The sequence below is a fragment of the Gossypium raimondii genome, chromosome 11 (genome assembly GCF_025698545.1).
Source record: "Gossypium raimondii isolate GPD5lz chromosome 11, ASM2569854v1, whole genome shotgun sequence".
In the NCBI taxonomy this organism is placed as follows: Eukaryota; Viridiplantae; Streptophyta; class Magnoliopsida; order Malvales; family Malvaceae; genus Gossypium; species Gossypium raimondii.
The window spans coordinates 52,994,780-53,010,275 of record NC_068575.1 but is presented as its reverse complement, the minus strand read 5'-3'; the positions used below and the strand labels follow the sequence as shown (position 1 = coordinate 53,010,275).

At 33.3% G+C, this 15,496-nt stretch overlaps 2 protein-coding genes across 2 annotated transcripts; both read left to right on the top strand.

The window, feature by feature from the left end:
* Window positions 1-178: 178 nt before the first annotated feature.
* Window positions 179-1,738, top strand: LOC105803011 (hypothetical protein). Its single transcript, XM_012634944.2, has one exon. It carries the CDS (start codon window positions 416-418, stop codon window positions 881-883), a length of 468 nt encoding a protein of 155 aa, XP_012490398.1. The 5' UTR covers window positions 179-415; the 3' UTR covers window positions 884-1,738.
* A 7,379-nt stretch (window positions 1,739-9,117) lies between these two features.
* LOC105803008 (poly [ADP-ribose] polymerase 2) lies at window positions 9,118-15,048 on the top strand. The gene is made up of 18 exons (XM_012634941.2): window positions 9,118-9,390; window positions 9,472-9,754; window positions 9,847-10,007; window positions 10,141-10,222; window positions 10,405-10,640; window positions 10,835-10,961; window positions 11,129-11,184; window positions 11,654-11,727; window positions 11,868-11,914; window positions 11,993-12,042; window positions 12,208-12,270; window positions 12,854-12,934; window positions 13,127-13,237; window positions 13,336-13,411; window positions 13,637-13,779; window positions 14,158-14,231; window positions 14,459-14,561; window positions 14,659-15,048. Exons 1-18 carry the CDS (start codon window positions 9,307-9,309, stop codon window positions 14,749-14,751), a joined length of 1,944 nt encoding a protein of 647 aa, XP_012490395.1. The 5' UTR covers window positions 9,118-9,306; the 3' UTR covers window positions 14,752-15,048.
* The last annotated feature ends 448 nt before the right edge of the window (window positions 15,049-15,496 follow it).

Below are 15,496 nucleotides of genomic sequence, written 5' to 3'. Positions count from 1 at the left end.
ACAACGAAGTTCATCAAGTGTTTTATTCACCCAAATTGAATGTTTTCCCTATCTTTCTTTGAGACGTCACCTTCTGCTGAGTAAATGCACATGCGTTTGCATAGACGCAAACAGCATCGGCTCAATCAAATTTGATTATTCCTATAGTTCAGGGCCTTAATTTAAGTAAACAAATTTAGTAAGGCTAAGAAGAAAAATCTGGTGGCTGGCGGCTTTTGTGTCTTTCTTACTAGTTGCGTGTATGATTAAGATCATCATCATCCTTGACCATCCTGACAAAAGATATATACGATTTCCCTCAAATAAATTTTAATTAGATTTCGGTGCACCAACTTTAACTCAGCAGCAGCCACATCTGACTTTGTTAACTTTATTTCCCCCCACTCAATCCCATTAAGAAACTTCTTTCTTCGCCATGGCGTTGCGAAGCGTAATCTTCCTGATTCTAGTCTCCCTTCCAGCTTCATTGGCTTCAGCCAACGATAAGCTATCGGCATATCAAGTTCTTCAACAGTACGACTTCCCAGCAGGCATCCTTCCCAAGGGCGTGAGTGGGTACGAATTGAATAGAGGCACGGGTGAGTTTTCAGCTCATTTGCAGGGAACCTGCAACTTCAAAATTGACTCCTACGAACTGAGTTACAAGTCCACCATACAAGGAGTGATCTCCCCAGGCAGGATCACAAACTTGAAAGGTGTGAGCGTTAAGGTTCTCTTCTTCTGGCTTGACATCGTCCAAGTCATCCATGATGGGGACGAGATGGAATTCTCCGTAGGGATCGCCTCCGCTAACTTCCCTATTGATAACTTTTACGAGTCTCCACAGTGTGGGTGCGGCTTCGACTGCAATCGGTTCAATGCTTTCGCAGCCGCCTCCATTTAATGAGGTGAGTACTCGTCGCCTTATGATAAATTACTTTAGGGTATGTCTTAGGTTTTCGGTCTTTTGGGAAATTTATGGTTATGGTATTAGCATTATAATTAAGTCGGTCAGTTGAGTATGGCAGTTTTAAGTTTTTAACCTAGAGATTTCTTCTGATTTTAACTTTTCATAGTAAAATATTAAAGAGAAAGGCAACTTTCTGGAATTGAAGAGATGAAGGATAAAATTCTAAAATGAAAATAGATGAAAAATAAAGAGATTAAGAGTAAAAAAAGAAATTAAAATTGGTTGAACGCTACAAGGTGATGATGGTTGGACAGAGTAACATTAGGATGGAGGTGATAAGGATAGTTATTTATACATTTTTGTGGATCTTGAGTTCAAGATGGTTATATTTGGTCTCTTATCCAAACCTCTGGATGTAATCATCCATATAATATATATTTATATGTAAGAGAAACTCCAATTGTTAGTGTTGTTTGAGATAATTGTTAGCTTAATCATGAAGGAGCTTCACAATCAGTGCTTGTATACATTGTTGGGGTAAAAGTATTTCCGGTTGTATTTTACTTTATATATTATTCAAAAATAGATTAATTAAAAATAAATAAAATAATTTTTCTATTAAAAATTTCATGAATTTTATTATTTTAATATATTCTAATCTAGTAAGGTTAAAAGTGTGGGTTTCAATCTTGTTTCTAGATCTTTGTTGTTCGTCTATGGCCTCTTGTGTTAGGTTATTTTAAGTCCATTAATTGTTTCAATCATTCGTATCCAATGTATTACTCCTATGTTACTTTTATTGCACTATTTTTTTAAAACGAGTTTAAACCTTTAAGGGGATGGCATCAATATTGATATGGAGTTGGAGCTTCTTAACTATGATGAATGCGTGATAGCAAGATAAATTTGTATTTTTAATATATTTAATTTTGACTAATTATTAAATAAAATGTTATTAAATTTGGATTTTTCTTATCAAGAATGAAGTTGGTGTGCCGAATTCAAACTCTTACAAAAAAAAGAGTTAAATTGGAACAAAAAGTAAAGAGGAGGGCTTGATTAAAAGATTGAAGTATCAAAGATGATTAGATAAAGATTGAAGGGTTGAAGATTTTTTTAAAAGTGGCTGGATAAAGATTGAAGACAACTCTGTATTAGTTTAAATTCGGTTTAAATTTAAGTTTTAAATTTAGGATTATTTAGTGATAATATTTAGAATTATTTAGTGATAATATTTAAGAAAAATCTAGCAAAATTTTAGCACTAAAAGTATATATAAATACCTAGTAGCTACAAGTCTACAACTAATTAAACACACTTTACTTTGGACTTTAATAAATTCTTTTCTTTTTTTTTTCTTTCCATTACCTGCGTCACTTTTCATTATGCCATTTTCAATTCTTTTTCTTTTACTTTTAACTTTTGGTTTAATTACCTGTCAAGGCCCTTTCCCTTCCCACTTTCCATAATTCTATTTAAACCATTTATTACGATTCTTTTCATGATTAACTAAACCTTTTTTTAGCTTTAGCTTGAAAATTATTCCAACAAAACAATCGTGAGATTCGAACCCGCTCAAAAAAAAAAAACTCTCAACGCAATATTTTCTATCTCTCCGGTATATAGGATAGTACAAATTCTTCCCTTAAAGTTGATTCAGTTTCAATTCAAAAAGCGCACGTTGGGTTGGAGTTATTTGTGTACAGTTGGGAAGACGAATCGACCGTGCTGTGTTTGAATTCCCGCGAACAAATTGGCGTGTCTAGGTGCGAAAAGCCAGTTGGATTTTGTCAAGGGAGATAGAGATCGGATTTAAACGACCCACGCGGTTGAGGTTGTTGATTCGGGTTGGGCTTTTCAGATCGTAAGATTGTCGAAATCTTAAATTGCGTACACGTGTATCGCAATTACAAATAGTTTGCAGGTCGTACTGGGATTAACTACATAAGAAAAACTTGGCAATCAGGATGTTCTTGGTCGTTATAATTAGCTTATTGCTCGGAAGGAAAAATCTATTTCAAGGATCGATTCAAGATTGGAGTATACTAAGGCTAAAGCTAAGCTTAAAAAAATATTTTATTTATCCATTTATTTATTTTCTTAAATTTATTTTTGTATTTTTGAATCTATTTTTATTTTATTACACTTCACATTTCCTTTTTTTTATTATTTTAATCAATTTAAGCCCCCCATTTTTTTATTTTTTTTAGCATTACTACTGTAACACCCTTAACCCGTATCCATCGTCGAAACAGGCTTATGGAGTATTACCGAAATAAACAGATTTAAATACAAACATTCCATATTATTATTTAACATTTATGTCGTATATTATTCATAAAGTCCCTTATGAGAGTCATTGAGGCTCAAATTTCACTTTAGAATTGAATCGGGATTTAATCGGAAACTCAGAGAATTTTTCGCGAAATTTCAAAATTTTCCAAGGTGTAGGGGACACAAGCCCGTGTGGTATTTGGAGTAGGGCACACGGTCATGTCCCCAGCCCGTGCAACTCTCTGACTTACAAAACATTTAAGTGCAGGGGTCACACGGCTAAGCCATACGCCTGTGTGCCAAGCAATGTGAAAATTCCTGAGCATTCTGTTTTGAATTTTTTAGATGCAGGGGACACACGACCAGAACACATGCCCATGTGCTAGGCTGTGTGTCACACACGGAAGAGACACGGGCGCTGAGACACACGCCCGTGTCTCTGCCCATATGGACAAAATAAGGTCATTTCTAAGCTTTATTCCTCACCTAATTTCACCTTCCACCCAACGAATTCAAGACATTTAAACCAAGCCAAAACCAAGTCTTATGCATGATATTTCATCACATGTATTCCTATACTCAATATTACCTAATTGATCAAATATACATATATGCATGCTTTATCAATTATGCTATCTCCATCCATTCATCCATATGCTTACCATCATTAAACCATTTCAATTTCACACATCAAACATGTTATGGCCACATATATACACACATTTCAAAATATACCAAATACAAGCCATACCAATGGCTAGTTACAACAAAAAATATTTAAAATGCCAACAATGGCCAAGTTGACCTATACATGCCATTATTACAAAAATTAGTTTCATAATTGTACCAAAATGGGCCGGTGGATAGTGTGAGTGATCTCCGCCAAGCTTCCAACCCGACGAACTTTCGAGTATTATAAAATAGAGGAAATACAATTGAGTAAGCACTTAATGCTTTGTAAGTTCGCATAACGGGAAATTATCTTACCATTCATCTACTCGTACAATAAACATGCATAATACATCCAAAGCATTTTGGCAATTAGCCTAACACATATAACCTCAACAAACATGTTAGTCATGTATTTCATGTGAATAACAAGAATAAGGATGAGCTTATCAGGTATCGAGTTTCCAAGTATTCCATGCATATACAGATAATAGTTTCATTTTGATTTCACATGTTTTCATGTTAGAATTTCACTCGTTGAATCATTTGAAGTCTTGATTGATACTTGGGTAGTACACCTGAAGTGTACAATACTATAAATCCGTCAATTCTTATCCGAGAGTGCTTTTATGAGCACTTAAACAAAAAGCTCTCTCTCAAGCACTATAATGGGAAGCTTATTGAGCCTTGTAATTGGAAGCTTATCCAGACAATATAACAGGAAGCTCAAAAAGAGCCTATAATGGGTAGCTCCAAAAAGCAATTAACAGGTAGTTCCGAAGAGTAATTAACGGGAAGTTCAAGCAAGCACTAACGGGAAGCTCACAAAGAACCTTTAATCGGGAAGCTCACGAAAATCCATATAACGGGACGCTCATAAGAGCTGCGGTGTGCCCACAACACATGTAGGGTCACAATCAATTGGGATGCTCCGAAGAGCATTTAACGGGAAGCTCGTAAGAACACTATAACGGGAAGCTTGAGAAGGCTTGTAACGGGACGCTCTTTCGAGCTACGAAACGTCTGCAACATATGTAGGAACACTACCATTTCGGGAAACAGAACCCTGTATCCATCGAATCTCATTATCCAAACGGGATTTATTTATTTATCAGGGATTTTCAGTTATGAGATCAATTACATACGCATATATTATATGTACACAATTTACATATTCAACACTAAATATAAGAATATAAATATACACAATTAAGTTACACGAACTTACCTCGACAATTGTTCGTAACTTGTAAACTACTAATCCAATACTTTTTTTTCCACGATATAACTTCAGTTTTGATCTATCCAGATCTATACAAGTAAGTTTAACATCAATTTAATACAATTTACATTCAATTCAATCCAAGTCACATCTTAGGTAGAATTGTTGTTTTTCCCTTATACTTTTAATTAATGACGATTTCGTCTCTAAGCTCGGAAAATGAAATTCATGCAATTTAATCCTTATTCCAAGCCCAGCCGAATTTTGCATGTATCAATAGCAGCCCATGTATTTCACAAAAATTAGAATTTTTCCATGAATTTTATATTTTTACAATTTAGTCCCTAAATCACATTTTCATCAAAATTCATTTAACAAAAGTTGTTTATATATCAACAACCTTTCATTTTCTACCATAAAACTTCATAATTCAACTACATTCATCCATGGAAAAATCCCATAACTTTGATAACTTTGCAAATTAATCCCCAAAATCGCTTAATTATTTTATTACAATCACGAAAACATAAAAATTACTAAAAACGAGATAAGAATTCATACCTAATTAAGCCAAGAAAGCTTGCTTGAGCTCTTTTCTCTTAGCTAGGGTTTCCATAAAAAAATTTGGGAAAGATGATGATAAATGATGATATTTTCTTTATTTAATCATTTATCACCTTTTAATATATTTTATTTCCAATTTCATCCTTTTCTTTAATTAAATTTCCATGGATGAATCATCATCCTTATGTACTAACATCTCTTAATGGTCTATTTTCCATATAAGGACCTCAAACTTTAAATTCCATAGCTATTTGATACTTATAGCTACTAGAACCCAACTTTTGCATTTCATGCAATTTTGTCCTTTTATCAAATTGACATGTAATCGGTAAAATTTTCTTAACAAAATTTTCATACGATTTTCCTATTATAATTCATACTATGAAATAATATTAAAATAATTTTCTTTTCGGATTCGAATTTGTGGTCCCGAAACCACTATTCTGGTTTCACTGAAAATAGGCTGTTACAACTATGCACAAGTCGTGGGCACGATTGTGGTCGCGACAACGAATCTGGTCACAAGAAAAGGAAAAATTAGATAACTAGTCCCTATGGATTCAACTCTACTACTCTATATTTCAATTTATTGTTATATTTGTTGTAGGAATTTATATTTTGTGGTTTCGACGCCCATCAATGCATTAATTATGGATATGATGTTAGAAATAGATTGATTTTATATCACCCTTCAATTCAAACTAGCAAAAGCAATGTCTCTTTGCATAATATGGATTCAAAACATTCATAATTTGAATGTGGATGAGGCAGATTACTTATCTCTCAATCTATTAGTGAATTATCTCTCTAAGAATTGTGAAAGATGTTCAGCTAGAAATATTCTTATTATTGTTTCGACTTATATTCTCAAAAAGTGAATCCCACTCTAATAGTCCCAAATAAATCAAATGCATGTGTTAATATGCTAAATAACTTATTTTATTTGAAATAAAATTGATTTCAAAATCAATATCATGATTTATTTAATTTCTCGTGATATTCAATTTTAATTAATCTAAGTTAAATATTATTTCAAGTTTTGTCGTTCCATTTTGACTTCAAATTTTATTTTATTTTCATTTCATTTGTAACTATCACTTTTGTAACATTTTATCGTAACTATTTTTTCTTTAAGAAAGAGGATGAAGCACAAATGTGATGATTTTATTTTAAGTTAAAATATGCTTAAATTTGTTATAAATACAAAATTCATATATAGCCATAATTTATAAATTCATCTATAAGGAATTAACCCCAAATTCCTTGCTCAATTGTCGTCACTTTCCTTATGCTATCCCATCCAAAGTCATTGGTGTACCATACATCATGTCTTGTACAATTGACCACTCCTTTCTAAATATCGTTAATCTGTTATCAGTATGAGATTTAATCTTAACTCGAAGTTTAGGAGTTTTGATTGTAACATTTTGTTAAGTACAGGTAGATACTATTGTCTAAAGCCATAATCAACATTATGGTTGCCTGTATAGTATAATTCAACTAGACACAACATTAATATTCTATCATTTTAGTGTATCCTAATAGATTTGCTACTTGAACTCTTACATTTAAAATTATATATGTCAAATTGAATTAACATAATATCTCATTATTATTATTACTAGAGTTAAAAACATAAAATATCTCATACAAATAAATATACATATCACTACAAGTAAAACTAAAATATTTACAAAAATATAGTTTGTACATAGATGATTAAACTCATTCCATACATTTATTAAAAATTCTAACACGAAATTCAACTAAAATTTTCATTATTTCACCTCCTTAATCTTCATCAAGTAACCCTCCAATCATTAAATATTTCCATAGTTGTTGTCTCTACATGATTCACCCACTTGTAGGCTTAAATCCAGAATCTAATGTTTCATTAATATCATCCTTGACTTTTATCAAACTTTTGTCATCACATTTAACGGGTTGTAAGAAATTTCGGTCACTTAAATTTAAAATTTTGGTCACTTTTTCATTAAATCATTAACGGAATGTTGGCATGACCTTTTTTATTAACATAATAACAAATTTAACTCTCCAAAATTTATAAATTATATCAAATTAGTTTTAATTCTAAAAATTCAAAAATTTAACCTTTAACTTTACATGCTCTATCAATCTAGTCTCAATTCTTAAATATTAAAAATTAATTAAAAGTTATTTTTTTTATAAAATATATACAAGATTATATAAATATAGATTTTTCTCGTTTTATAATATGACATTTATTTATTAAAATAATAATATTAAAAATAAAACAACTTGGGGAAAGGAACCATGAAGAAGACTTAAGCAAATTCAAAGTTTCTGTCTTCTTCTTTAACATTAACAACCACTATGCTTTAGGTTGTTGCCTAAAACGAGTTTGTTGTGTTTGAGGTTGTGCTTGAAGACGGGTGTGATTGGAGAAGAATAGGTGAGAAAGGCCGAAGAAAAAGAAAATCTTTTGGGAGGGAGGTAGAATTAAGTTATAAATTTTGATAAGAGTTAAAATGCAATTTCATTATTGTATTAGATATATAATATATTTATAATTTTTAAAAAACTAAATTAAAACTTTATCACTTTGGGAGACAAAGTCAATTTTATCATTATTAATTTATAAATTTTAAAGGGTAAGCAAAACAATTTTCCAATTTTAAGGATTGCGCCCTTCGTGCCACATTTGTAGGCGAGGATGAGATATTGGAAACCCAATAGGTGGAAGGTCATGTTGGTAGCTCCACAATTGATTCATTTTTTTTAGTGGCACAATGATGAAGAATGTGAAAATTGAAGAGTTTGGAGTAAGGGTTATTGGTGCCGATAGTTGTGGGCGAAGGCAATGCCTAGCGTTTGGTAAAGTCAACGAAGACTAAGGAATTAAGCTATCGGTATAATAAATAAGTTATTATTTATAAAATAAAACTAGAAAAAAATGAAAAGCTTGGAACTGATTTAAGTATTGTTTGTGAGTGTGTTTAGATATCAATCAATAAATTTCATGTTAGAAAAAGAGAAAAATAAGTATTCATTTATATATATTTATGTATTTTTATAATTTTATATGTATTTTATCGAAAAATAAACTTTTAAATTTTTTTATTTTTAAAGTTTTTGAATTTTTAATTTTAATAACCAAGATTAAATTAACAGAATGCGTAAAGTTGAGGGTTAAATTTGTTAATTTTTAAGAATTAGGACCAAATTGATAGAATGTATAAACATTGGAGGGTTAAATTGATTAGTATGCCAAAAACGAATGAGCTACTTAATAAAAAACTCGTAGAAACCAAAAGCATGTTGATCCAAATGGAGCTAAAAGTCTTAAAATCATGAGTAAGTTCAAGGGCCTTTCTTCAACTCTAATTAGTCTTCCGGTAATTTGCAGCAAGTCCCAACGGGCTTTCTCTTATGGGCACACAGGAATCGGCCCTATATTTGGAAGGAGTGCTTGGCACGGTTTTACTCTTAACGCGAACGAGGACGAAGTCAGTAGTGGGCAGGGAATTATTGGTTTTTTTAATTAAGTGAAACAATTCCAGAAGAGGCGCCAATGGCGATATCGTGGTGGGAAAGGTTCTAAAACGACAGCGTTTTGAAGCACATTTGTCACCGTATTAAAGTGTATCCCTCCATTTCCTTCTCACATTCTCAAACGATTTCTCCCGCACTTTGCTCATCGAAGAACATGGCAAGGAAGCTGAAAGTAGGCCAGCTCCGAGACGAACTCGCCCAGCGTGGGCTTGACACAATCGGGACCAAGCCCTTACTGGTTGCCCAATCTACTTTTTACTCTTTTTATCTGCCCCTTTGTTCTTTGTTCATTTTAATTGATATGAGCTGTTTATAACAGGTGCTGAGACTGGAGGATGCTTTGCTCAAGGAGAGGAAGAAAGAAGAGGAAAATGGAGGCAAGGCTTATAATGCAATCGGAAATAACAAGAGAAAAAGAGGGAGGGAATCGGATGTCTGTAATAACGAGGATTCGGACAAAGTCAATGCCGTTGAGGAGTTTCGACAAATGAATGTCAAGCAATTACGCGAACAAGCTACTCTTCGACGTCTTTCCACTGTTGGCTCCAAAAAGGAACTTCCCGAGAGGCTTTGTGAAGATGCCGACAAGAATCCTCTTCCTGGTAAGATGATTTTCGGTTTTATTGGTTCATTTTGTTGGTTAGTTCCATTTATGAAAGACTGAAAGGGGTTTCTTTATTTGTTGCGTGGGTAGTTAAAGAAGAAGAAGAAGAAGAGGAAGAAGAAGAAGAAGAAGAAGAAGAGAAGGAAAGTAGCAAGGAGGAGAAAATCGTTACGGCCACAAAGAAAGGGGTGGCTGTTCTGGATCAAGGGATCCCAGATGACATAAAGGCTCATTATCATGTTCTACAAAAGGCTAGTCTTTGCTGTTTGAATTCCATTTTTTGAGCCTGTCATTTTGAAAAATATTTTGCCTGCCTGCTATATTCTTTGTTAGAATATACATTTACAGAACAGAAGAATTAATATTTTAATTTCTGTGATTCAGGGTGATGATATCTATGATGCCATGTTAAATCAGACGAATGTTGGGCAAAACAATAACAAATTCTTTGTGATCCAGCTTCTAGGTTAGTTCTTCGTTATAATGTTATGCGTTTTATCCCCACTGGTTTTCAAATTTATTGCTTTAAGTATCTTTCTCTTCCAATTTCATTTGTATAGACCTATGCACTTCCTTTTTGGGGAGTTTTTGGGGTGGGATATTTGCTAGTTCTACTTTGATAATGATTTCCTTATTATTTTCTCACAGAATCTGATGACTCGAAGACATACATGGTTCATAACAGATGGGGTAGAGTTGGTGTGAAGGGTCAAATTAAGTTACATGGCCCCTTTACTTCACGACAAGCCGCAATTGATGAGTTTCAAACCAAGTTCTTTAACAAGACCAAAAACTATTGGTACAACAGAAAAGACTTTGTTTGTCACCCAAAGTGCTACACCTTGCTGGAGATGGACTATGATGAAAAAGAAAAGGAATCTGATGTGAGTTATTTTAACACATAAACAGATGACTTACTGGCTCCTCTACCTTCTCCCAAGCACAATATTTGCTTGCCTAAAATCATGTTTAAGGAAATGAGAAGAATGGGAGAGAAGGAGCATCATATAATCTATGCTAGTCTTGGAGCTTTAATTGCCTGTTGAATTTCTTCTGACTTCTTAATTATTATATTCAGGTCAAAAGAAAGGCTAACTCTTCCATTGGTGCTCAATTGCGGGAGACAAAGCTTGAACAACGTGTTGCTAAGTTTATCTCTATTATATGCAATATCAGCATGATGAAGCAACAAATGATGGAAATAGGTTAGTTAGCTTACAATTGTTACCTGAACTATTTATATACATGAGAGATGTCTGGTTCAATTTTTAAGCCATGTTTGCTTCATTTGGTTTTCTAAAGCCTTGTAAAATCCTTTTTATTTATATTCTTGCCTGCTAATATTTCCTATAAATGTTGTGGTTGTCTTTAGGATACAATGCTGACAAGTTGCCTCTTGGTAAGCTAAGCAAATCCACAATTTTAAAGGTGATTTTTCAAGACATGCACAAAACATTTCTTTTTGAAATCTTTTGTGGTTAGAAAATATAAGAGACTTCAGAAGGTAAAAAAGTATTCCACTTTGGTGATTATTTACATGCTAGGTATACCTTTCTAAACTAATTTTAAATATTGACGGTCTGGTCCGGTCATTGTGTCACTGAGTGTAGGCAGCTTTGAACTTTTTGAGCGTTCAGATTACTTCTTTAATCTGCCCCTTAATCTACGTTTGGAGTTGAGTACCCCTTTTCCATCCATTATGGTCCCGAACTTCCTGCTATGCTTTGTCTTACGATGGTTTCTTGATATCGATCTTATTGCAGATGTCTTTGTTTCACAGTGCTTCTGCATGCTTGTTTTCTTAAGCCTGCAGTAACTACAACATTGGCATTACATTTGTTAATTAGTATCTTTTTTTATTGAAAATAAAATATTAATTATGCTTGGATATGTTCAGGGGTATGATGTCTTAAAGAAAATTGCTGATGTGATTGACCAGTCAAACAGGAGCAAGCTTGAGCAATTAAGTTCGTAAGAACTTTAAGTTTTATCCAACTTTTGTTAGATATGCATAATAGTAAATGCTTTATGATATTGGGTTTATGTTTATTTTCCGTGAACTCTTCATGTTGAAATGTGAATATCATTCGTTTTTTTCTTTTTAATTACAGGGAATTTTACACCGTGATTCCACATGATTTTGGATTTAGAAAAATGCGTGAGTCTTCTTCTTCATCTCCTCCTCTAACCATACCCAATAACAATATTACAACTGACACAGAACTATATGTGGCAGGTGATTTTGTCATCGACACACCTCAGAAGTTGAAAAAGAAGTTGGAAATGGTGATATATACCTAACTACCCTCTATTGTTTTAACTATTTGCCCTTGCAGCTTTTAGTAACATCAAGTATTGTTTTCATACCTGAGCATTTTTACAAGTTTGTGCCAACTTTTTTAGTTGTTTCCTTCAATAAGGGCAATCTCAGTTCCTCTTATGTAATTGAAGGTTGAAGCCCTGGGAGAAATAGAGGTCGCATCAAAATTATTAATGGATGACATTACGATGGAGGTATTTTACTCCTGTTCTGTGATGCTCTTTTCTACATTATTCCCCCTTTTTAAATCTCCCATTTCAGTGAACCCTTTAAATAAGCTGAACCGTAAGTTGAGTTTTAAACTACTAAAAGTTTTTGCATGCCTAACAAGCATTGCATGCAGGACATAATTGTATTTTGCTAGCCAATTGACAATATTGTTTTCTTCATATGCATCGTACATAAATAGTGGATAAAGTTGAGTTTGTTGTAGAGCTTATTTTTCATTTATGAGTGCTGTATTTGTATGTCCTGTAAACCATATGGCCTGCAGGCTACAACTATGTTCTATCAACATTTGAACTGTTGTAGTTTTTTTTTTAGCCAACTGCTAAAAAATTTATACAATCGTTGTATTATAGTGAGCTTAATTTGGGTATTAGTTAATTTTAGCACCCAAATTTCTTCTATCTCTAATTTCTTTTGTTATACTGATGTGTCCATATATGCATACATACACAAATATTGTTGAGATGTTTATGTTTTTCCTGTTCTTTCTCATTAGGTTATGTATGCTCTAAAATTTTTCTCTAACTTAATTTTGTGCGGAATGTTTAGGAAGATCCTTTATATTATCGGTACCAACAGCTTCACTGTGAGCTGTTTCCTCTTGACAATGATACTGAGGAGTTCGCTATGGTATTTGTTCATCTTTGTAGCACTAGAAATTTGAATTCAAAATAAAACTTAAGCAATTTGTAACTATCTGCTTTCTTTTTGGGGCCCTCTTCCAATTTTGAAAAAAAATTAAATTTGCAGAATAGTTTAGCAATGCATTTTGGAAACTAGCTTGTTTACATTTTCTCTGTTCTTTTTTCTTCCCCGGATCAGATTGTAAAGTATATTCAGAATACTCATGCTCAGACACATTCAAATTATACAGTTGATGTTGTTCAAATATTCGCGGTGACAAGAGACGGTGAAAGTGAACGCTTTGAAAAGGTGCTTCTCATGAAATATTATTTCCAAGTTACCTGTAGAATGTCCGTTCTACCAAGTGATTAGTATTGGTCTAACTTTATGGTTTCTTACCTGAGCAGTTTTCTGGAACAAAAAATAGAATGCTGTTGTGGCATGGTTCTCGGCTTACTAACTGGACTGGCATTCTGTCCCAAGGTCTATCCTTTTCTCTTTTGTTTCTAAATGTAGTTATGTATGGAGATTTGTGGGTAGCATGTGTTTCCTATTTTCTCCTGTTTCTGGATCTTGGGATTGGCATTCTGTATCAAGGTCCTTCCTTTTCTCTGTCGTTTTGCATGTTGTCCAGGATGTTTGAGTGGGATGTGGAATGTGTTTGTCAATAACCACATCTAACTGTATCTTGTACTTATCATCCATCAGGTTTGCGCATTGCTCCACCTGAAGCGCCTGCCACGGGTTACATGTTTGGGAAGGGGGTTTACTTTGCTGATATGTTCTCCAAAAGTGCAAATTATTGCTATACTAATTCTGCCTTCACAACTGGGGTGTTGCTTCTATGTGAGGTAGTTCTTCAATCAGTTCAAATGATATTTTTGGTAATAACCTGGAATATAATGATGCTTCCACCATAAACCGTGTTAAATTATTGTGTCAAGTTTATGCATTTTTATCAGAAATTACAATCCGAGTATTTCCTTATCACAGCGACTAGTTAACCAGATACTCTTTGTATCAGTGGTTCAAACTGATTAATTTTCACTCAGCGAAAATTAGTTTCCTATCATGATCTCATTATTTTGATGCTGTGCATTTGAATTTTCTTGGAAATCAGAAATTGACTGCTTGCTACCTGTTTCTGCATGTCTGCTTTCCCTTGTCCTTCTGTGTATTATAATCATTCCTTTGGCTTAGTATCTCATAAGACATATATCTCTTTTTAGGTTGCCCTGGGAGACATGGCTGAGCTTCTACAAGCTAAAAGCGATGCTGATAAGCTGCCGGATGGGAAGTTGAGGTTTGTAAATTTTAACTAAACAAATTGCTTATAAATAACTGGCATATATGTGTTTCTAATAACTTAGGACTTTCCAAATGCACAACTAAAAACCATGAGGAGCTTTTTCCTGCGTCATGCCATTTAGAGTCTCCTGTTTATATTGTACCATTTGTGAGCAACATCGACATTAGTTCTGTCCTTCTCTTTTTAAAACATGTTAATATGACATTGATTCTGTATTGCAGCACAAAGGGTGTTGGTGCAACTGCACCGGATCCCTCTGAAGCCCAGTCACTTGATGATGGTGTTGTAGTTCCCCTAGGAAAACCAAAGGAGCAAAAACGGAAGGTAAGATTAAGAAATTTATTCATGGAAATCAATCATTTTTTCTGAAACTAATAAAATATCTTATGTTTGCTATATGCATTTGGAATTTCCTTTGCAGGGTGCTTTATTATACAATGAATATGTAGTCTACAATGTCGACCAGATAAGGATGCGCTACTTGATTCAAGTTAGTTTCAAATATACAAAGTAGTAGTCCGCACATTTGTTGATTTACTGCCTGGTTTTGATAGAATTTTGATCTGTAATCTATATGTTGTAAATGTATGAAACATATTTGCATTTGCTCTGTAGCCCGTGTATGATACCAGGCAGGGGACTTGTTTCATACGTTTTAGACAAAATGAACCCCATTCCTTTTTCTTCTCTGAAATTCGAAATCCCATAGGCGTAGTCTTAGATTTGAATAAATTTGTTATTATCATTATCTTGGATTTAAATTATTTTGAAATAGTATTTTTGAATTAGTAACTCGTTTTATTTCTATAAATAGAGGTTCCTATCAACAATAAATTAAAGGCTTTCTTTGACTTCAATATAAACAACATTCTGTTTTGGTTTCAAACTGATATTAGATTGTTCAAATTCCATTCTTGGTGTGTTTTGGTTAACTTATATCGGTTGGTATAAGATTATTGTTTTAAATCAACATTTTCTTTTTATTTTATTTAATTAATATATATAAAATAGAAAACATTTATAAGTACCAATTTTAAAACAAAACCACATACTCATTAGATTATTTATGAAGTGCTGATTTTTTTTCCAATGCTTTCATAATATGTTTATATCTCATTTTAGATGATGGCATAGCATGACCGATAGTCAAACTGAAATGATAGGGCTATACATACGTCGGCCGTTATGTTTAATAGCTGTTTCTTTGTTGTTGGAAGCAAAGTCAAATATATGCATCAATCAAAGCATGGAGAACTTTT